Source organism: Pleurodeles waltl, chromosome 1_1 (assembly GCF_031143425.1).
Source record: "Pleurodeles waltl isolate 20211129_DDA chromosome 1_1, aPleWal1.hap1.20221129, whole genome shotgun sequence".
Taxonomy (NCBI): domain Eukaryota; kingdom Metazoa; phylum Chordata; class Amphibia; order Caudata; family Salamandridae; genus Pleurodeles; species Pleurodeles waltl.
In genome coordinates this window covers 254,840,531-254,864,937 of record NC_090436.1, presented here as the reverse complement: position 1 = coordinate 254,864,937, position 24,407 = coordinate 254,840,531, and the positions used below count along the sequence as shown (strand labels likewise).

The window sequence follows — 24,407 nt, the reverse complement described above, 5'->3', positions numbered from 1 at the left end:
CTGTGCACAAAGGAAATCCTGGAAGAGTGGACGGGAGCCGGAGCAGCTGCAAATCACGCGGTACCCAGCAATGCAGTCTAGCTTGGGGAGGCAAGGACTTACCTTCACCAAACTTTGACTGAAGAGTCACTGGACTGTGGGAGTAACTTGGACAGAGTTGCTGAGTTCGAGGGACCACGCTCGTCGTGCTGAGAGGGGACCCAGAGAACCAGTGATGCAGTCTTTTGGTGCCTGCGGTTGCAGGGGGAAGATTCCGTAGACCCACGGGAGATTTCTTCAGAGCTCCTGGTGCAGAGAAGAGGCAGGCTACCCCCAGAGCATGCACCACCTGGAAACAGTCAAGAAAGCCGGCAGGATGAAGCGATACAAGGTTGCTAGTAGTCATCTTGCTACTTTGTTGCAGTTTTGCAGGCGTCCTGAGCAGTCAGCGGTCGATCCTTTGACAGAAGGTGAAGAGGGAGATGCAGAGGAACTCTGATGAGCTCTTGCATTCGTTATCTGGTGTGATCCCCAAAGCAGAGAACCTAAATAGCCAGAAAAGGTTTGGCTACCTAGGAAGGAGGATTGGCTACCAATAGAGGTAAGAGCTTATCAGAAGGAGCCTCTGACGTCACCTGCTGGCACTGGCCACTCAGAGCAGTCCAGTGTGCCACAGACACCTCTGTTTCCAAGATGGCAGAGGTCTGGGACACACTGGAGGAGCTCTGGGCACCTCCCCTGGGAGGTGCAGGTCAGGGGAGTGGTCACTCCCCTTTCCTTTGTCCAGTTTCGCACCAGAGCAGGGCTGGGGGGTCCCTGAACCGGTGTAGACTGACTTATGCAGAGATGGGCACCATCTGTGGTCATCAAAGCATTTCCAGAGGCTTGGGGAGGCTACTCCTCCCCAGCCTTCACACCTATTTCCAAAGGGAGAGGGTGTTACACCCTCTCTCAGAGGAAGTCCTTTGTTCTGCCTTCCTGGGGCAGGGCAGAAACGTGTCTGAGGGGTTGGCAGCAGCAGTAGCTGCAGTGGAGACCCCGGAAAGGCAGTTTGGCAGTACCCGGGTTCTGTGCTAGAGATCTGGGGGATCATGGAATTGTCCCTCCAAAGCCAGAATGGCATTGGGGTGACAATTCCATGATCTTAGACATGTTACATGGCCATGTTCGGAGTTACCATTGTGACGCTGTACATGGGTAGTGACCTATGTACAGTGCACGCGTGTAATGGTGTCCCCGTAGTCGCAAAGTCAGGGGAATTTGCCCTGAACGATGTGGGGGCACCTTGGCTAGTGCCAGGGTGCCCACACACTAAGTAAGTTTGCACCCAACCTTCACCAGGTGAAGGTTAGACATATAGGTGACTTATAAGATACTTAAGTGCAGTAGTAAATGGCTGTGAAATAACATGGACGGTATTTCATGCAGGCTGCAGTGGCAGGCCTGTATAAGAATTGTTAGAGCTCCCTATGGGTGGCAAAAGAAATGCTGCAGCCCATAGGGATCTCCTGGAACCCCAATACCCTGGGTACCTCAGTACCATAAACTAGGGAATTATATGGGTGTACCAGTATGCCAATGTAAATTGGTAAATTTAGTCACTAGCCTGTCAGTGACAAATTTGGAAAGCAGAGAGAGCATAACCACTGAGGTTCTGGTTAGCAGAGCCTCAGTGAGACAGTTAGGCATCACACAGGGAACACATACAGGGCACATACTTATGAGCACTGGGGCCCTGCCTGGCAGGGTCCCAGTGACACATAGACTGAAACAACATATATACAGAGAAATATGGGGGTAACATGCCAGACAAGATGGTCCTTTCCTACAAGGTGGAAAGCTCTCACTTACTCCTTAGTTCCTCCTGTGCATGCCGAGTGGCCATAGTATCGCAAAACACCCCCTCCCCCAGCCAAACAATAAGATATTCACTTAATTAATTTCTTTTATTATTGAATCTTTGAAACGTTTTTTAATTGTGACATCAAAAATAGCATCATCAATTACTTTTCCTTAAAATCCCTACATTACTGCAGAAGGTTAATTCGTATCTCACATGGTACAGACCACAATTCACGACTTATCTATTGTTATTTAATTGATTGAAATACAAAAAATACAAAACAACTTTTCATAGACAGATGTAGAATTTATGGATATTTGATCACCGTAGGTGGTATGAAACAATATGATCAGAACCTTGCAGTTAATGGTATCAAACAAATAATATATATGGTTGATGCACGTTTCTGTGCTGGGAATGAAATAATGTGTGCATTCTTCAAGACCACAGTTTTTTCAAGCACAGCTGCAACACGTTTCAAGTAGGGCAACATCTAGTTAGGTCTCCTGGTTATTGCAAAAGGATATTATTTCTTCATCATTCAGAGAGTATGTCTCTTATAATCTCTAAATTAGATACCAGTGGTAATCTGCTCCCCGTGTTTAGGTAAAGGGGTGTTTTGCAGTGGCTGATACCTGATGGAGAGACCTTAAAAATGACTATGCTCAGTCTGGCACTATCAAAGCACACTTAAATGCACATATGACACACAATTCGAATTCGGAGAGGATTACCATCCTGGATATGTAACCTGGAACACTCCTTTCCTTAACTCTCAAAGTCAAAAACTTTAAAAGAATTTCTAAGACCAACTTCAGAAAGGGACTGTCACTTTTTTTGTAGAAAAGTGTTAAAGTATCTTCTAAGTTCCAAAGCAGAATGTCACTTTTTGAGATTAAAAATCCTCTCGAAAAAGGTAATACTGCTGATATTGTAGCTGGAGCATAGGTGATATCTTGCTGAAAAGTTTCTAAGTCCCAATGCAGAATAGAAATTAGTCATTTTTTTCAAAGTACCAGTGCCATTTGAGCGGGATAAGTCTGCAATTCTGTCAGATGCTGTGGCACTGCAGATCAGATCCCTTATCTGGCAGGTCCTGCTAATGCTTAGGAGCTGTGAAAGAAACGTACATCTTCTGGTGCATAAATAACCACAGGCATACATTTCTAATGCCCTTAGGACCCCAGGGGAAGGCACTTGGTGACTCTGTGTGTCAGGTAGAGGTCAACAGCAAAGTTCAGTTACAATGCCACTGGTTTGATGGGCAAGTCAGGAAAATGTCTCTTGCAGCTTCTTGTGTCCCGTTAGCCACAGAAGAGATCAGCTAACTGACAAGCAAGTCCATCTCTATCCTGGGTACACAGGGGAGCAAGTCCTGTCCTTCAGGGCTCCTCCTAGATCACAGACAGCAGGTCCAGTCCTTTCCCTTAAAAAGAAATATATATATATTTTTATTAACAAGTTTAAACAATTGTTGTACACAGTTGACAATTGACCACCATTAACACAGTAATACTCAGTTTTTTTAAAGAAAGGTGTAACATCTTATGTAGGCAGGAGTAAACCCTACATTCTTGGGGACACCATAAATGCAAGAGAGGGTTGTGGGCACATCGTAATCACAATCAGATTGCAAGCCTTTTTTCAGTTAATCATACTCCCACTCTCCCTCTCCATATACTCTCCAACTGCCCCATATCTTATCCCATTTTTGAGGCACCCCTACTCTGATAGACCACCTTCTCGGCCCCCCCTGCACCAATCCAGGTCAGACTTCCCTGCCTTGACACTGGGAGATGTTCCAACCCCCAAGGCTTTTGCAATATTACGTTTGGCTACTATTGCTGCCATGATCAGCCATATACATTGGTATTTCAGCCAACTTTCCTCACTACTGATGTTCAAAAGGAGTAATTTAGGATCCAAAGGAACCTGCATGCCCAAGAACCAGAGCCATAATCCCCAACACCCCCTCCCTATAACGTTGAATTGCAGGACATGACCAAAGGATATGGTAAAATGTCCCATCTTGCCCACATTGCCTCAAACACATTGAGCAATATCCCCAGCCCATCCTGTGTAGTAGCACCCTGGAGTAATTTGCCCTGTGAAGAACTAGCAGCTGAATCAATCTGAAACGGGCACGAATGGCCACTTCTCTGGGGCTCTGGAGTGCCTGTAACCAGTTGTCATCCTCCAGCCCTCCCAATCCCACCTTCCCCCCAAGCCTCCCAAATGGAAATAATTGAATCTGGGGAGTTGTTCATCAGTTTCTTATGTATTAATGAGATTGCTTTAACTTCTAACAATTCCGTGAGGAGGTGATCCTCTAATAGGGTTGCATCTGACAGCTGTTTGCCCTCCTGTATATGACAGCATTGGGCGTGCCCCAACTGAAGATATCTAAATCGCTCCAAGTCGGGCATCTTGTACTGTGATGTAGGCTCCTCAAATGAGATATACAACCTATCCTTCCAAACATTGCACAGATGGTCAAAGCCCACTAGTGCCCACTTTTTGAAGCTCTTCAGTCTACCCACTTCCCTCAACAAGTCACTGTGCCACTGGGGTGGCCGGGCTGAGAGGTTGTGCTCCTGCCCCAGATACCGGTATGCCTCTCTCCACATTTGCACACCAGTCTCGGTGTGGGACGGCCACCCGCGCCGCCCTGAGCGCTAATAGAGCACTGCTTCATAGCCCTCACTGTGAAAGGCGTCCCTGTCAGATCGGACGTACGGGTCCTCCTGGTCTGCAATTACCCAGTCATTGACCAATACTAGTTATGTTGCCCAAATACCCTTCGCTGCAACTTACACAAGCTTCCCCATACCACAGCAGCAGTCAGACCTCCTGCTCTGTCTTCCGGAATACCTCTTGTGGGACCTTGTATGGGGTATTCTTCAGGACATATAGAAATCACGGGAGGGGCATTATTTTGTATAGCGCTGCCCTCCCCATTAGTGACCATGGCAGAGCGCGCCACAGCTCTACATCCTTGTGCAACCTGGTCAGCTGCGGGAGGAGATTAACCTTGTAGAATCTCTCCAGATCCCTGGTAATATAGATACCCAAATATGTAAATCCATCCCGGACTATCGGCGCAGGGCAGTCCGACAGTAGCACAAGTGTATCCCCGCCAAGGAGAAAACAATGGATTTCTCCCAATTGATACGATAGCCTGAATGATTCCCAAAGATGCAGAAGATTTGCAGAATCCGATCTATGGACCTACGCAGCTTGGTGACATACAGCAGAAAGTCGTCCGCATAAAGAGAGATTCTTTCCTCTATACCCGCACGTCCTGATACCCCATATTAGGGGGTCTTGGCGAACCCCCGCTGCCAGTGGCTCAAGTGCTAGAGCAAACAGTGCTGGGGAGAGCGGGCACCCCTGTTGTGTGCCCCTATGCATAACAAAGAGCTGGGAAAGTGTAGCATTGACCCAAACTCGGGCCGTTGGCTCCCTCTACAGGAGACGAATCCAACTACAAAAGCCGGGGCCGAATCCTAGTCTCTCCAGAAGTGCAAAGACATAAGGCCACTTTATGCTATCAAGAGCCATTTTGGTGTCAAGTGACAGGAGGGCCTCCTGTTCTGCCGTGGAGGAATTAGTTGCATGTAAAATTCCATAAAGGCACCTCAAATTGAGGCAGTGCTCCTGTTTGGCATGAATCTGGATTATTAACAACCTTCGGTAGCCTAATCAACAAGGCCTTGGCAAGCACCTTGACCTCTGTATTTAGTAAGGAGATGGGCCTGTACAAGCCACACTCCTGGACATTTCCCCTTTTTTGGCAACACTATTATGGTCGCTGTTCTTTGATCCAGTGGTAAGCACGCCTTATCGCGTGCCTCCAATGACATATCTAGCATTGGTTTCGCCAGTTTATCAGTCCTGCACTTAAAGAACTCATAGGGCAACCAATTTGGACCTGCTGCCTTGCCAGACTGCAGAATTCGCAAGGCCTGCGCTACCTCCTTTTCAGACAATTCAGCATCCTGGGCCTCCCTGTCATCATCCGATAGTTGTGGAAGCTCAATATCTCTCAGAAATTCTCTACAGCCCTCTTGGGTTTCCCGCATCCCTGAGGCGTATATCCACTCATAGTACCTTGCAAAAGGCTCTGCTATGTCAGCATTCAAGACACAGTACGTTCCTTCTGCATCCCTAATCTTTCTAACCCAGAAACTCTCTCAGTCCTTCTTTGTCCAACCAATGCTAGCAGCGTAGAGACTTTGTCCCCAACATCGTAGAGGGGTCTGCGTGGCCAGGGCATATGCTTGGGCATGATGTTCTGCTTCCTCCCGCAATTCCTGATGTTTAAGATAAATTTGGTGATGGAGGTTTGCGGACGTCCCCCCTTCAGCCTCAACACATATCTCCAGGGCGAGGATGTTTTACTCCAGTGCCCCATATCCCTCCTGATGTTCCTTCTTTTTCCCTCCTATTAAATTCTGAGCATGTCCTCTCAATACCATCATGTAGGCCTCCAACAAGACACATGCTGATTCGACTGAGCTACTATTCTCTTGAAAGTAATGTTCTGTCCTTTCTCTCAGATTGCCACTAAATCCTTTGTCCTTCAAGTACCAGGGACTTAGCCGGGTGGGCAGCACGTCTATTGGGGCTGGGCCTAGCAACGTCACTACAACTGGAGAGTGATCCGACATGTCTCTCAGCTTGTGTAGAATATCCACGTAATATCCCAGGTGTGCTCGTGGAATAAGCAAGTAATCTAGACGTGAATAACTATCATGGGTCGCAGAGTAGTAAGTGTACTGTTTCAACTCAGGGTGCTGTTCTTCTCCACAAGTCCACAAGCCCCATAGTGTCTAGAAAGGCCCTTTGGGTCCTGCCTTCCCCCTGTGCAGTGGCCCTTGTTTCTTCCGTAGTTGGATCCACCACCAAGTTCAGATCACTCTCCAAGCATCATCAGAAACAGTGGCATGTCAAATAGCAAAGTCCTCACCTCAGCCAACGTTTTTGTCTGTACCCTCAGGGACACATAAACTGAGCACACATTTAGTATTTGACCATCCATACACCTGAGACCGCCACGTGTCTGCCGAGCAGGTCCCCCCAAGTTCAGGACAGGCATAAAGGTAACCATTTTTTAATAAGCAACCCCACTCCCCTGGAGTTAGTAGTTTAGCCTGCATGTGTGACCAAGGAGAAGCCGAACCTGTCTAGTGCCCGACATCTGTTCTTCCTCAGCTGAGTCTCCTGCAGTAGGACTACATCTGGAGTGTGCCTATATATGTACCGCAGGATCATGGTGCGCTTAATTCGATTGCCCAGCCCATTCACATTCCATGTTAATATCTGTACAGAACGAGCCATTGCAAGTATTTAGTACAGACATTGGGCCCGAGGGGTACATTGTCAGTAGGCCCCCCTTACCTCCTACCCCCTACTCATACGATCCCACTCACCCTTCCATCTGGTCAGTTGTGTTACTTAAGAGCAACAATCAACAGTCAAACACAACTTAGCAGTACATAACAGTGTTGAATTCTTACATCCCAATTCCCCCGCCCTGCTACCCTGCTGGATAGGCTTTGCACTCCCCACCCACCCAACTTACAGAGTGACTGTTGCCCCAAAAGAAAACTTCAATTCACTTGGATGGACCAGCGCTGCCACAGGTGGCTCAACCTGCCCAGTCAAGCTTACGCTGCATAGGATCCCCCCAAAACACCTTAGGATATCTCAGAAATTAAGGCCTTAATCAGTTTGTTGTTGTGGATTCCTTGTCCCCCCCCATCTACTTTAGAAACATTCTTTAGTTTTTGTGCCCCGCAAAACCCATTTATGTCCCACACCACCCCTTAAGACTCTACAATGTCATTGTAATTCTGGTTTCTATGTAAGTGGGGAGAGGGGGAGGGAAACCACCCTGGCCCCCACCCCAAACTTGTCTAGCATCAACAACCCACCAGGTGGCCTAGGCACTATGGTTGTGTTGGCTTTTCTGAAGACTGTCCATCCTCATCAATTTCCTGTGTCCCACTGGGCCGGTCAGTGTTGTGTTGCCGCAACTTAGTCTCACACTTGGACCGCTGTCCAGGAGTGTGCCAGCCACTCCCATACTTCTTCCGGGGCGATGAAGTGCCAGGTCTTTCCCTCTGCAATCACCCGCAGCCTGGCTGGGTACAGCATCATATATTTCAAGCCTCTGTCTCTTAGTACCATTTTAACCTCCTGGAAGTTGCATTGTTGTACTTGGAGTGTGAAATCTGGGAAGAATCGGACTGTTGTAATTTCATGTGGAACATCTCCTCTCGTCCTTGCTGCTTGCAAAACTGCTTCTCTGTCGTGGAAGTTGAAGATCCTGACATTTATGGCCTTGGCAGGGGCCCCTGGTTTCAGTGGGGGAACAGGTGCTCTTTGCACCCTTTATAGGGTGGACAGTCGTTTAGATCGCAGTGCTTTTATGATAAAGTCTTCCAAAAAGAGTTCTGCGCTCTCCCCTTCGCCCCCTCCGGCACCCTCACCACTCTGATATTGTTCCTCCTGGCCATCCCCTCCTGATCTTCCAGCTTTGCCGCCAATTTTTTATATTCACCGATTAAGAACCCCACTTGGCTTTCCAGGTGCTTAGATGTAGCTTTTAAGTGTGCAATGTCCATTTCGGTGATTGAGACCTTTTCCGCTACTTTTTTAAGATCAGCTTGCAGGAATGGCATGTCCACTTTTACAGTGTCCAGATTGGATTAAAGTATGCCCTTTCATTCTAGATGGCCGCCATGATCGCCCCCGGCAACAGCTCAGCCTCAGGAGCCCGCTCCTCCCGTTGCCATTCTCTGGTACCCCAATTCGCTGCTCCGCTTGGTTCACCATCCACAAGCGGCCTGAGGAGAGCGTATTTATCCATCCTGTTGGCCTGTGCGGGTACATGTCCCTTACTTCTCACCATGCCTGATGGTATGCCTTCACGCCTGCCGCAGACGGGCTCCCTTCGGTCAAATCAGTTCAGCCCCAGGCACCAGCAATGCAACGTTTTCCTCTCAGCTTCAAGTGGGTGGGGGTGATACAGGAGCATACTACCTTCGGGAATGATGTCCATGACCATCTATGCCACCCAAGTGCTCTCCACTGCGCCATCCCAAAGGCCCCAGAACCGCGCATTAGGGCCCAGGAAGATACACCAGCACGAGGAGTGCCCCCTTGACTCTTCAGAAACGTGCCCTGATCGTGACCTCCATCCATGCTCACCCCATAACACCCCATATCCCGCCACCTCAACCGCCCCCCTCCCTGGGCGCACAGTATGGATCGTGAACAACTAGTTATCAGACAAACCCCTCATCGCTGTTGTAGTTCTGGCAGCCAAGTAAGTGTTGTAGTTGTCCCGTATGGCGTGGGCTGCCCGAGCCCTAGGTTCCCTCGCCTGCCGCTTATTCCTCCGTTCACCACTGCCCCTCAGGGTCCTCTTCAGCTTGTGCCAACGCCAGAGGGGAGGTGTATGACGCCATGCGCTAGCCTCCTGAATATCTGGGCCGCTTGTCCGCTGCACCCTCCCTTGGGCACCAGCCAGCACTGTTGCAGGCCCAGGCCAGCGCCCTAATGATCAGGCGCGGCAACCCACTTTCACACTTAATTTACACCTTGTTCAGGCTTAGTACTTGCTGGGTAATGGCTGGAGAGCCAATGCAAATTATCCTCCAGCAGCTTCCGGCAAGGTAAAGGTAATTTTCTGAAAGTTACAATTCTAGTATTTTTTTATAAATATCCAAATTCACCATTCAATTAGATGCTTATTAAATAAAAAATAAGTCTTTGAATGGGAGTCTATAGCTGATACAGGTCAAAAGTTATGTATTAAAGTATATAATCTGTACTTTGACTTGTCCTTTGGGTCAGTTACAGCCTGACCAGTCACAATGTCCTTTTGGGCCTAGCCACTGGGACAACATGCCATTTCTAATGTCATACACGATCCACTCTTAAATATTATTCACTCTTCCTTGTGGGCAGCAAGGTGTGCTTAGGGGTGATTTATTATATATTTAAAATCAGTCTTTCCTACCTGTCAAAAGGGTGATTTTGACAGGTCTGTACAGCAGGTTTTCAAGCTGCTGCTGCCATGCTACACACGGTAGGCCTGAAGCCATATTTGTGAGGCCAACTCTGGATGGTACAATTGGTTCTGCAGTATACAGGTGGCATTTAGCTTCCAGGCCTAAGTGAATTTTCAACTAGGGATAGGCCAATGCAACCACATTTAAAGGAGGAGCACAGGCACTTTGCTCCTGTTTAGCAGGGGTAACTACAGAGAATTGCAAGTCCAGCAAAAACAGGATCCGGAAAAAGGGTTAAAATCTGTGTCAACCAGGCTTAAAAAGGTGGTTTTCCTACACGCTATATTGTTAAGGGTGAATGTAGTTGTCAAAGTTATGTTCTTTTTGTGCTCATTTGCCCCCAACAGTTCTACTCTTGTGTTGTAATGTGTTAATATAATTTTAGTATATTATTATATATTCTCTTTTACTTCTTATCACTCTTTTCGCAGTTAGTAGAAAAATGATCCTATGTACAGCACTTTGACCCCCATTGGACTGTGTTCACACAAATTGCTTATGTCAGGAGGTAGATTTTGGCGCTATGCTGAAGGTTTTATTTGAACGTTTAAGGCATTACATGTTGGTATACGGTATTTAGTACTGCAGTTGTGTTCATGGTGGTTGAGTGCTTGTTAACTGACGTTATACGGACTATTAACATACAGTCAGGGAAGTGTGTAAGTCTATAGGGGCCCGGGAGGCTTCGGCGGAGACTAGAAGAGAGGTGTAGGCAGAAGCCCTCGGGGTTTGCAAATCACATCTGTAAAAGAGGCCTTGCAGCGAGCAAGACATAACTCCATTGACCTAGTCTGCCCTCTGTTCTTTTTATCCACCTCCTTTCTGCTTACCACCTCCTTCTATTGTATACATTTGGTCTCTTGTGTCCTGGTCTCCTGCGTGGGAGGAAAAATAAGTTGCAGGGCTCCCAGGACCGATCAGAAAAACCATCCGTAGAACCAACACACTTTATATTGTCTTCCACACTCCATGCTACATGGCCACCGAAAGGATGAGAAAGTGGATGCTTGGATGGACTCCAGAAGAAACATGGCATAGCCCCTCCTGCCAACCCCACAGGATTACCATTCTACTGACTTTGTTAACACAAAGGCAGTGAATGATTGCATGAAGAGTTTATGAGCACCCATGTTGTGGGGCTCTATATACTCTAAAGGCTCACCCATACTACCTTCACCCACCCTGGTATGCCTTCTGCTTCAATTCTGAGATAATCGTCTCTGTAGATTTTAATAGAAATGGAGAGTGAGGCATGAAAGAGATGCCCCGGGTATAGGAGGGGGGCACATATTCGATTCTGTGACTTCTAGTTCAGTAACTTTTATTAAACTAACTAAAAATATGCGAAGATGGTACAATGCTGAAGTTTTTAACATCCCATAGATTTCTTCTCAAAAGACGATAGCAACGCTGTAAACCACCAGAGTCCATGGTGACCTTAACCTACTCTTATTTTGTCGTTCTCTTTTCTCCCCTGCGGACCCTTGGTGTGCGGAATCACCTTGTAGCTTCCTGTCCAACTTTCACACAGAATAATATCAGTGATGCACAGCTAGACAACAAGGTGCTTTCCCACCCACTGCCTTTGTAAATATGTTTTATAGCTTCTTGCTACATTGACAACAGGGAGCATTTGGATTTTTAGTCTCAGCTAACCTTGTGGTGCCCTTACCAGTTTATTCAGCAACTGCATTTTGTTATTTTTCCACCAGTCTATTGTATTTCTAATCTGACCCAGTTTATATTTGTGTCCTTTGAAATTTTGCACTTGATTTGATCGTCCTCTTTGAATTTTTTTTTCCTTCTCTATTTTTCAGAGAGAAGAAATGATGTATGCAGTGACTAACCTTCCCCCAGATACACCAGAGTGTCGGTATTCTGTGTGCACTATAATTATGAAAGCCATGAGGTTAGGATCTACTTAAAATGTGATTGATGCAAATGTAATTTTTTTCATTTGAGTAGCACTTAATCACAATATTTTTTTAAGTTTCTACGTTGTCCTAATTTTGGTGTGTTAGGAAACCCAGGTCAGGCAGAGAAAGTGGTTTGCTATGATGGGGAAGACCAAGTTAAAACACTGGTTCTTATTTAAACAAGTGAGCCATTGTGCATCATCTCTAGATACCAGTGAGATTTTGGATTGTACCAAGAGAAGGGGTTTGCCGTTTTCAGTCTCAGCCCCAGGCTGCCATGCCTTTTCTTAGGGTGTGAATCAGCCCCTGTTCAAAGGTCAGAATGCATTGCAGTACCTTGGCTGTTTCCTTTTCCATAGTAAATCAGATATACTCCTTTTGACATACCCTATACTTTGTCTCTTTTTGATATTTTAAAGTGTCTCTTGGGAGCATGTTCAGACCTTCCAAAGCACAATAATGCTGATAATGATAGTTCATGGAGCCCTGTTCTTGTACTGCATGGGTATTGAGGTGAGCCTCATATCCAGGACTCCACCACATGACTTGAAGAACACTACCTAACAATTGAGCAACAATTTTAAAAGTTTTCTTTTTTTAATGGGGTGGGACTGTGGTATGGTGGTTGGGGGGTGCAAGGGTCCTAGATTGACCAATGAGTAAATATATTTGGATCCTGCAGAATCCCTGCCTTAGATATAACCTGGCAAAACTTCTCTATTGCAGAACATAGTACTGTATGAAATCGCTCAGTCAGAAGCAGGAGCATGCATTGCCATTATTATTCTGCTGACTTTTGTTTCATGTGAAAATGCATACAAAAGTAGCAATTAAAAAATACCCCTAACAAGCTTTAGCCTTTTTTATTAAGGTAAAGTTAGAGGTGGTATAATTTTCTAACCAGGCGTTTCATTATAATTGCATCTTCTTTAGGTAAAATATTAATGTAGTGATAAAACACAAACACAATGTTTACACCAGAATAGAATGCCTGTCACTCTTATTTGCTACCTGTTACCCTATTTTTCACTGAGAGTGGGGAGTCTTACACTCATGAGGATAGGGCCAACTACACCTAAAGTGAGCAAAATGTGAGAGTTTGAGTGTAAATTTCCCCCAAATTATTACTTATAAGTCTCAGAAATCACAATATTCATTTACTTCAGACTATTGTTTATTAGTTCCTTTACATATTTCCACTTACAGTCTCATTAAATTCAGAAGCTTAGTAAGTAACATCCTACTAAATCAAAGCTCAGTATGTTATATCCTTTCTTTCATTTTGGCTCCAAGAGTCCCACAGTTTCAGGCACAGAATCGATATGTTAATTGATCAGCTTTTTCAGGAAATTCTTTCATTATTTCGGAATGGTTCCCTCCATTGAGCATAGAAAATTTTCTAGCACTTGCAACAAGAATTTTAGAGTCTATTAAAGACACAGACACGAGGATTATGCTTTCTCTATCTTTCCTACAAATACAGCAGACAATCAAAAAACAATAAAACATATAAACAAACTGCATATCCCATGAGGCTTTGAACCACGCCTCCAGCACAGTCCACCAATAGTATATGATTATAACCTACAAAACAGAGAAGCACCATCTCAACCTCCTCTTTCTTTGCTTTAAGAACCGTCCAACTTAATCAAACAGAGTCCATAACAGGAACAAACCATCGGACCAGGAATCCCCTTAACCTAGACTTGTAAAGTTCCAGAAAAGAACTAACATCCAAAGGAAATTGGAAATCCCAGACACTTCAGCCTTGCTTGTAATCAGAGCCTAAAAATAAAAGGGAAGATATGAACCCAGAACCACAACCCTGGAAAAAAAATCACAAGGGTGGGTAAAAAATAAGAGTCAGAATCATGACCTACATAACCTATATCAAACCAATGCTGTCACAACTTCTTACCTGACCCAATGATTCGGATAATCCTTGCCTCGGTGTCCTTAATAGAATCTAAAAAATTTGTTGCAACTGCTAGACAATTTTCTATTGCATGGCAGTGCTGGATGCTCTGATTATGCTGGTTCATAGCTGACAAACCACAGCAGAAGAAACATGCACAATAGGCTTGTAATAAAAAGTCTTAAACACAAAATCAGATGACCAATCAGCGACACGCAAACTGTTTTCCAATCTGGAACCAAGCACAAATGCTTTGGAGGCCATAGCCCTCCGAGGCAGAATGACCCCCATACACAGACACACCAGTGCCCGCTTCTGCCATGACCCAACGAACCAAAGTTGTGGCAGATACTGCTTTAAAGGGCTTCGGAAGTGCTTACAAAAGAGGGCCCAAGGGATCAATTCTACAGTTCAATATATGTTCTTCATATCAAATTTGACTACACATAATTTGGCATTATGAGGAAAAGCCGGATAACAACCTACCTGCTAAATCAAGAGCTCTGACATCTGAAACCCATTGACACGAAACCAAACATAACAGCATGGCCAGCTTGGCCGAAATTTGTTTTATGGACAAATCAGAATTATCTGGCTAAGAATCAAACAGGGAGAGAACACAATTTACCTCCCATAATTGAGAATATCTAGGCTTCGGAGGGTTTGTCACTCAGATAACTTTAAGCAACTTACACATCAAAGGATGCATACCCACCTATTTACCATGAGTAAGGTTGTGTTCAGCAGACAAAGCTGACCTGAAATTATTTACTGACCTGTAACATAACCCAGATTCAGCACATTCAGACAGGAAATTGAGAACATCTTTCAACCCGGAGCAGAAGAATATTGCTTGTGGGAAGAAGGAGCCCAAGCTTGTTGTATAAAAGCAGGAGCTGCTGTCGAAATGCCCTCGACCTGTCTCCCAATATTTCCCAAGCCATGAGAACCAACTGGCCTTGAATGAGAAGAGGATGAGAAAAGCCCACAGGGTCTGAAAGAAGATGAGAAACTGCAGGAGAAAGCATAGGAAGAGACACCAACATCTCCAGAAGAGCTGAAAACCAAGGTTGTGCTTTCCAGACCAGGGTTATCAAGACTAATGATACTGGGCTTCAGCTGTGACCCTCAGAATCATGGCAAAAGGCGGAAACTCGTAGTTCTGCTGGCTGTGCCAATTCTGAAGAAAAGCATCTGTGGCTAAGGCCATTGAATCCGGTCTCCAACTGTAAAAATCTTTCAGTTGAGCTTTCAGACGAGATGTGAAAAATCCACTTGGCCAGGGAACACATCACCTCCTGAAAAATCAGAAGATGGAGCTTCCAGTCTTTGTAATGCACCAGAAACCTGGAGTTCCAATCCGCTACCTTGTTATCTTTTGCCGGGAATGTATTCCGCTAGCATCGTAATCTTCTGACTGAGACAGAAATGCCAAAACTCCCTGGCGATGTTCGCTAGCAGGTGAGACCTGGTGTCCCCCAATTGATTGATATATCCAACTGCTGTCCCAATGTCCATCCTCAGGAGAATGCAGCAGTTGCTCTTCATGGGGGAAAGGGACTTTATGGCGAACAAACCTGCTAACAGTTTTAGGGAATTTATGTGAAGTCTTAACTCTTCTGAGGATCATTGATCGCTGGTGGAAAATTCGTCACACCTTGGGAAATAAGGGAACCTGAGAATCATAGGCAAGACTTTTTTGGAGATAGTGAATCTTCAACCATTGAAGGGCCCTGTAGTGTAAGGGACCGGTGAAAATAGCTTGAATAGAAGAAGATAAAGGACCCACAGTCTGAGAGAGGGATCTCAAAGATACCATCTGATTGGACAGAGTTGTCTTCAAATCTTGTCTGATAGACGTTCCTTTCTGGGGCAGAAGAAGAAGTTGAGTCAGTTTTACTGAGTCCACCTGAAAGTCAAGAAACTGTCTGTTGGGAAGGAATCATCATGAATTTTTTGGAATTTATTATGAAACCCAAATCCAGGGACCACTGCCCAAGACAATGCGTCAGGAGTTGAATCTTGTCTTGTGCCATGAGAATCCTGTTGTCTATATAGAGGATCATGTGGACCCCCATCTCCCTCAAACCCACTACCACTAGTTTCATGATTTTTGTGAATGCTGAAGGAGCTCAGGATAGCCCGAAGGGGAGAGAGATACTCATACCACTGATTTTGCCACTGGAATTGAAGATAGATCGTTTGTGGGGGAAAACTAGGAATGGGGAGATAGGTGTCTTTGAGGTCTAGGTGCACCATCCAATCCTTTCTTTGAAGCAGATCTCGAAGAAGGTGAATATCTTCTGTTTTGAAATGTCAATAAATCACCTAGGGATTGAACTGTCTGAGGTTGAGAAACAGTCTCTGACTTCCACCTTTCTTCCGAACCTAGAAACACATTCCTGCAAAAACCCTTTGGGTGACAAAAAGCTGGCGCAATAGCCTGTTTTGCCAAAAGCTCTTGAACCTCGAAGTCTATAAAAATCATATCTAGTTGGGAGGAGAGGAGGGGAGTTTTGAACAGGCTTTGAGAAAGTTCTATAGGGTAACCTTGAACTGTGTCCAACACCTAACAATCCATCGCCATCTTGAGCTAATTATGTACAAAGTGTCATAACATGCTTCCCAGTGGAAGATTTGAAAGAAGAGGAGGAATCATTACCTGCTGATTGATTGTTGGAGTCCTGGTAACCTCTGTTGACCCCTCTGTTATAGCATCCTCAGAAGCTCCTGGATCTTGAGGGAAAGAAGCCCGCTTGTGAGGGGTCTTGCCAGTAACCTGTGCGTCGGTAGACAAAACCTCATTCAGGACTTTGATGGTGAAGAGGCTGGTCAGATGTCCTCTGCCTCAACTGGCCCGGCTGAAAAAAGGGGATTGAAAACCTTCTTTATAGAAGACTGTGCTTTGTCAAGTGAAGCAAAGGTGTTTACGAATTTGCCAAAATATTACACAAGTCGTTCCCCAAAAGTTATCCTTCGGCTAAAGGACCTGGTTCGGGCATGGCCAATTCCACCAACTGGGGGTCAATCCTTAAAAGCACCAGCTTGTGCCTTTCAGAGGCCAGTGCACAATTGGCCTTGCCCAGTAGACAGATCGCTCTCTGCATTCACCCCTATAACACCTCAGGATGGATGGTGGCGCCCGTGTCTTGAGGGCCAATTCTAAACTTTTTGCTAGAGGGCCTTTTACATCAAGAAGTTTATCCTGACAGGCTTGGAGGGATCTGTCTATTCTCTTCTTGGGGTCTTTGGAAAATGTATTTAGGAAGGTGAGCATATTTGAATCAATCTCAGGAGTTTGAGCAGTTTTATGGGAAGATCGGGCCCGGGGCACTCTGCTCTAAGTCTGGTTCGGACTTCTTTTCAAAACCCTTGCGAGGATGATGTTGCATATAGTCCGAAACAGAGGGAGCTGGAATGATGTCAGATGGCTCAAAAGTGAAATGATTGGAGTGGAGGGAGCTGGGACGGGAAGAGGAAGAGTGCTTACGTTTCTTAGAACATTTAGAGGATTTTGAATGATGAGAGGAAGTAGTAGTATCCAAATCAGTATCAGTGCCAGGTGATGTCACAGGAACTGGAGATTTTGAGCATTTCTTGGTACTGTATGCGTGTTAACCTAAACCCCTTGAGATAACTTACTACAGGCCTCCGAATGTGGCCAGGAGGGGGTCAGGGGTAGGGTCTGATGGTTGGGAGGAGCCAACTGGATGGGTAGGAGAGGGAGCAGCAGAACATCCAGAAAGTTCTTCAAGTCGTTCAGAGATGGGATGAAGGGCTGAAGGGCTGAAGAAAAGGTTTTGTCAACAGAGAGTTGGACAGATTGGTCAATGATCTCTACAAATCCATGATTGTAGTATTAATCCTCATCTTCGTTAGGCCCAAAAGCCTGAAGGCCCTGGTCAAAGGGCTTGTAATCAGACATGGTCACAAGAGAATGAAGCCTATCACTCTTAGGTCCCCAGAGGGAAACAAGGGTTAATAATGTGTAAACGAGGGAAAGGAATGGACTCTTATTAATTATTGCAGCCCTGGGATACTCTGATGTGCAGGGCGTCTATCGGAGCTTTAGCTGGTAACTGGCCCTAAAGCTTCAAATGACTAATGGATTAAAAAATTATTATACTGGGCAGGAGAATAAACTCCACCAATCAGGAAAAAAGTCTGATTGTCAATTCAAATCGCCTTAAAGTCTCATTTGCATGCAACTTCACCCTATTATTCCAGTCTGGAGGAGGCAGCACCAGTGTGATGTTTCTCTTAAAGTTGCAGAGCGTGAGAGAAAGATGCTTCAGCAAACTTCCAAGAGGAACGCGTGCGTAGCCCAATTGGGCTATGCACATGTCTGCACTCTCAGGCGGGGCTGTCGCTCGCTGCCTGGAAGCGCACTGAACTAAAACTGTAATCAGGGCTTAACCGTGTGACAGGCAGTAAAATAAAATAAATGAAAATACATGAAATAAATGAACAATGCAATACGAAATATATTGGCACCTTATGGGAAGGAAAGTGGACTGAACCACAGTCATGCTGTGAACAACGAGCGCCGAGGGCTCATAGAAGCTGTGAAAATAAACTACGGATAGCAGTGATACAGCACTAGTAGCACGACATTACAAGGCATGTAGTTATACACAATATTATATACAAGGTACAAAACAGAGAGGCACTTATCTGGACTGCAGAGCAGAAAAGAAAGAGGCAGTCAAGATAGTGCTTCTCTGTTTTGTAGGTTATAATTGTAGGAAGTTGGCTCTGTATATACTATTTCAAAGTAAGAAATAGTGTGCACAGAGTCCAAGAGTTCCCCTTAGAGGTAAGATAGTGGCAAAAAGAGATAATTCTAATGCTCTATTTTGTGGTAGTGTGGTCGAGCAGTAGGCTTATCAGAGGGTAGTGTTAAGCATTTGTTGTACACACACAGGCAATAAATGAGGAACACACACTCAAAGACTTACTCCAGACCAATAGGTTTTTATATAGAAAAATATATTTTCTTAGTTTATTTCAAGAACCACAGGTTCAAGATTTACAAGTAATACTTCAAATGAGAGGTATTTCACTCAGGTATTCTAGGAACTTTGAATAATCACAATATCATGTATAGTTTTGACAAAAATGCCAATAAGCTATTTTAAAAGTGGACACTGCGAAAATCAACAGTTCCTGGGGGAGGTAAGTAAATGTTAGTTCACAGGTAAGTAAAACACTTACAGGGTTCAAAGTTAGGTCCAAGGTAGCCCACTGTTGGGGGTTCAAGACAACCCCAAAGTTACCACACCAGCAGCTCAGGGCCGGTCAGGTGCAGAGGTCAAAGAGGTGCCCAAAAACACATATGCTTCAGTGGAGAACAGGGGTGCCCTGGTTCCAGTCTGCCATCAGGTAAGTACCCGCGTCCTCGGGGGGCAGACCAGGGGGGTTTTGTAGGGCACCGGGGGACACACAAGCAGGCACAGAAAGTACACCCTCAGTGGCACAGGGGCGGACGGGTGCAGAGTGCAAACAGGCGTCGGGTTTTGTATAGAAAGAAATGGGGAGACCTGGGGGGTCTCTTCAACGATGCAGGCAGGCACGGGGGCTCCTCGGGGTAGCCACCACTTGGGCTATGCAGAGGGTCGCCTGGGGGTCGCTCCTGCACTGGAGTTCGGTTCCCTCAGGTCCTGGGGGCTGCGGGTGCAGTGTTGGTTCCAGGCATTGGGTCCCTTGTTACAGGCAGTCGTGGTCAGGGGGAGCCTCTGGATTTCCTCTGCAGACGTCACTGTGGGGGCTCAGGGGAGTCGTCTCTGGCTACTCACGGGCTCACAGTCACCGGAGAGTCCTCCCTGTAGTGTTCGTTTTCCGCAGGTCGAGCCGGGGGTGTCGGGTGCAGAGTGGAAAGTCTCACGCTTCTGGCGGGAAACGTGAAGTCTTCAAAGTCGTTTCTTTGTTGCAAGAAAGTTACAGATTGTTGAACAGGGCGCTGTTCACGGGAGTTTCTTGGTCCTTGGTTGCAGGGCAGTCCTCTGAGGCTTCAGAGGTCGCTGGTCCCTGTTGGATGCGTCGCTGTTGCAGTTTTCTTCGAAGTTGGGAGACAGGCCGGTAGGGCTGGGGCCAAAGCAGTTGTCGTCTCCGTCTTCACTGCAGGGCTTCAGGTCAGCAGTCCTCCTTCTGGTTAAGGTTGCAGGAATCTAGTTTCCTAGGTCCTGGGGAGCCCCTAAATACTGAATTTAGGGGTGTGTTTAGGTCTGGGAGGGCAATAGCCAATGGCTACTGTTCTTGAGGGTGGCTACACCCTCTTTGTGCCTCCTCCCTGTGGTGAGGGGGGCACATCACTAATCCTATTGAGGGAATCCTCCTTCTACAAGATGGAGGATTTCTAAAAGTAAGGGCCACCTTAGCTCAGGACACCGTAGGGGCTGTCCTGACTGGGGGGTGACTCCTCCTCGTTTTTCTCATTATCTCCTCCAGCCTTGCCGCCAAAAGTGGGGGCAGTGGCCGGAGGGGCGGGCATCTCCACTAGCTGGGATGCCCTGTGGGGCTGTAACAAAGGGGGTAAGCCTTTGAGGCTCACCGCCAGGTGTTACAGCTCCTGCAGGGGGAGGTGAGAAGCACCTCCACCCAGTACAGGCTTTGTTCCTGGCCACAGAGTGACAAAGCCACTCTCCCCATGTGGCCAGCAACATGTCTGGTGCGTGGCAGGCTGGCAAAAACTAGTCGGCCTACACTGGAAGTTGGGTATGTTTTCAGGGGGCATCTCTAAGATGCCCTCTGGGTGTATTTTACAGTAAATTGCACACTGGCATCAGTGTGCATTTATTGTGCTGAGAAGTTTGATACCAAACTTCCCAGTTTTCAGTGTAGCCATTATGGAACTGTGGAGTTTGTGTTTGACAAACTCCCAGACCACGTACTCTTATAGCTACCCCGCACTGACAATGTCTAAGGTTTTGCTTAGACACTGTAGGGGCATAGTGCTCATGCACTTATGCCCTCACCAGTAGTATAGTGCACCCTGCCTTAGGGCTGTAAGGCCTGCTAGAGGGGTGACTTACCTATGCCACAAGCAGTGTGAGGTTGGCATGGCACTCTGAGGGGAGTGCCATGTCGACTTAGTCATTTTCTCCCCACCAGTACACACAAGCTGTGAAGCAGTGTTCATGTGCTGAGTGAGGGATCCCTAGGGTGGCAAAAGACATGCTGCAGCCCCTAGAGACCTTCCCTGGCATCAGGGCCCTTGGTACCAGGGGTACCAGTTACAAGGGACTTACCTGAGTGCCAGGGTTATGCCAATTGTGGAGAGAAAGGTACAGTTTAGGGAAAGAACACTGGGGCCTGGTTAGCAAGGTCCCAGCACACTTTCAAATCATAACTTGGCATCAGCAAATGCAAAACGTCAGGGGGTAACCATGCCAAGGAGGCATTTCCTTACACAACCCTCCCCCCTTACCCCCCCCCCCCCAAATGAAAGCGGATGAGACTAACCTTTCCCAAGAGAGTCTTCATTTTCTAAGTAGAAGAACCTGGATAGGCCATCTGCATTGGCATGGGCAGTCCCAGGTCTGTGTTCCACTATAAAGTCCATTCCCTGTAGGGATATGGACCACCTCAACAGTTTAGGGTTTTCTCCTTTCATTTGCATGAGCCATCTGAGAGGTCTGTGGTCAGTTTGAACTACAAAGTGAGTACCAAAGAGTTATGGTCTCAGCTTCTTCAGGGACCAGACCACAGCAAAGGCCTCCCTCTCAATGGCACTCCAATGCTGCTCCCTGGGGAGTAACCTCCTGCTAATGAAAGCAGCAGGGTGGTCAAGGCCATCATCATTTGTCTGGGACAGGACTGCTCCTATCCCATGTTCAAAGGCCTCTGTCTGCACAATGAACTGCTTAGAGTAATCTGGAGCTTTTAGAACTGGTGCGGCGCACATAGCTTGTTTCAGGGTGTCAAAGGCCTGTTGGCATCCTGCAGTCCATTTTACCTTCTTGGGCATCTTCTTGGAGGTGAGTTCTGTGAGGGGTGTCACTATGGATCCATATCTCTTCACAAACCTCCTATAGTAACCAGTCAAGCCAAGGAAAGCCCTGACTTGAGTCTGGGTTTTTGTAGCTACCCAGTCCAGAATAGTCTTGATCTTAGGTTGGAGTGGCTGAACTTGGCCTCCACCTACAAGGTGTCCCAAGTAAACCACAGTACCCTGCCCTATCTGACATTTATATGCCTTGATAGAGAGGCCTGCTGCTTGCAGGGCCTGCAAAACCTTCTCCAGGTGGACCAGGTGATCCTGCCAGTTGGAGCTAAAGACAGCAATATCATCAAGATAAGCTGCACTAAAGGACTCCAAGCCAGCAAGGACTTGATTCACCAACCTTTGGAAGGTGACAGGGGCATTCTTTAAGCCAAAGGGCATCACAGTAAACTGGTAATGCCGATCAGGTGTAGAGAATGCTGTTTTCTTTTTTGCTCCTGGTGCCATTCTTATTTGCCAGTACCCTGCTGTCAAGTCAAAGGTACTCCGGTATTTGGCAGCACCCAATTTGTCTATTAACTCATCTGCCCTTGGAATGGGATGGGCATCTGTCCTTGTGACAGAATTAAGCCCTCTGTAGTCCACACAGAACCTCATCTCTTTCTTGCCACCTTTGGTGTGAGGTTTGGGGACTAATACCACTGGGATAGCCCAGGGGCTGTCAGAGTGCTCAATCACTCCCAATTCCAGCATCTTGTGGACTTCCACTTTGATGCTTTCCTTAACTTGATCAGACTGTCTAAAAATGTTGTTTTTGACAGGCATGCTGTCCCCTGTGTCCACATCATGGGTACACAGGTGTGTCTGACCAGGGGTTAGGGAAAATAGCTCAGCAAACTGCTGGAGGACTTGCCTGCAGTCAGCTTGCTGTTGGCCAGAGAGGGTGTCGGAGTACATCATTCCATCTACTGAGCCATCTTTAGGATCAGTGGAGAGGCGATCAGGGAGAGGTTCACTCTCTGCTTCCTGGTCCTCATCTGTAACCATCAACAGGTTCACATCTGCCCTGTCATGGAAGAGTTTCAGGCGATTAACATGGATCACCCTCTTGGGGGTCCTGCTAGTGCCTAGGTCCGCCAGATAGGTGACCTCACTCTTCTTCTCTAGCACTAGGTAAGGGCCACTCCATTTGTCCTGAAGTGCCCTGGGAGCCACAGGCACCTGAACCCAGACTTTCTGCCCTGGCTGAAACTCAACCATAGCAGCCTTTTGGTCATACCACATCTTCTGGAGCTGTTGGCTGGCCTCAAGGTTTTTGCTTGCTTTTTCCATGTACTCTGCTATCCAGGAACATAGGCCTAGTACATAGTCCACTATATCTTGCTTAGGCTCATGAAGAGGTCTCTCCCAGCCTTCTTTCACAAGAGCTAGTGGTCCCCTAACAGGATGGCCAAACAGAAGTTCAAAGGTGGAAAACCCTACTCCCTTCTGAGGCACCTCTCTGTAGGCGAGAAGCAGGCATGGCAAGAGGACATCCCATCTCCTTTTGAGCTTTTCAGGGAGCCCCATGATCATGCCCTTCCATGTCTTGTTAAACCTTTCAACAAGACCATTGGTTTGTGGATGGTATGGTGTGGTGAATTTGTAAGTCACCCCACACTCATTCCACATGTGTTTTAGGTAAGCTGACATGAAGTTGGTACCCCTGTCAGAAACCACCTCCTTAGGAAATCCCACTCTGGTAAAGATACCAATGAGTGCTTTGGCTACCTCAGGGGCAGTAGTGGACATAAGGGGAATTGCTTCAGGGTACCTAGTTGCATGATCCACTACTACTAGGATATACTGATTCCCATAGGCTGTGGGAGGTTCATGTGGGCCCACTATATCCACTCCCACTCTTTCAAAGGGGACCCCCACCACTGGAATTGGAATGAGGGGGGCCTTTGGATGGCCACCTGTCTTACCACTGGCTTGACAGGTGGCACAGGAGGCACAAAACTCCTTTACTTTCTGGGACATATTGGACCAATAGAAATGGTTGACTAACCTCTCCCATGTCTTGGTTTGTCCCAAATGACCAGCAAGTGGAATGTCATGGGCTAAGGTCAGAATGAACTCCCTAAACTCCTGAGGCACTACCACTCTCCTAGTGGCATCAGGTTTTGGATCTCTTGCCCCAGTGTAAAGGAGCCCATCTTCCCAATAGACCCTGTGGGTTCCACTGACATTTCCTTTTGTTTCCTCAGCAGCTTGCTGTCTAAGGCGTTCAAGAGAGGGACATGTTTCTCGCCCCTTGCACAGTTGTTCCCTTGTGGGTCCCCCTGGGCCCAAGAGCTCAACCTGATAAGGTTCCAACTCTATAGGCTCATTTCCCTCAGGGGACAGAACTTCTTCCTGAGAAGAGATGTTCTTTTTCTTTTCCTGTGCTGAAGCTGGTTCCCCAGTCTTCTTTCCCTTTCTCTTGGAGGGTTGGGCCATTATTCCAGACTCCAACACCTCTTTTTCACCCTGAGCCTTGCACTGTGCCCTTGTCTTGACACACACCGGTTCAGGGATACCTAGTATGGCTGCATGGGTTTTGAGTTCTACCTCAGCCCATGCTGAGGACTCCAGATCATTTCCAAGGAGACATTCAACTGGTATAGCAGAAGAGACTATCACCTGTTTCAGGCCAGTGACCCCTCCCCATTCTAAAGTTACCATAGCCATGGGATGTACTTTAGTCTGA

The 24,407-nt window shown here is 46.7% G+C and overlaps 1 protein-coding gene across 2 annotated transcripts in view; it reads left to right on the top strand.

Annotated features, from left to right (window-relative positions):
- The window catches only part of C1_1H5orf34 (chromosome 1_1 C5orf34 homolog), a 236,186-nt gene that overhangs the window by 124,181 nt on the left and 87,598 nt on the right, over positions 1–24,407 (top strand). Inside the window, exon 7 of one of the 2 annotated variants that reach the window (XM_069221520.1) lies at positions 11,721–11,812. The exons of the other annotated variant lie outside the window; for it this stretch is intronic. Coding sequence (XP_069077621.1) covers positions 11,721–11,812 — 92 coding nt within the window. The remainder of the gene's footprint in view (positions 1–11,720; positions 11,813–24,407) is intronic. 2 annotated transcript variants of the gene reach the window in all.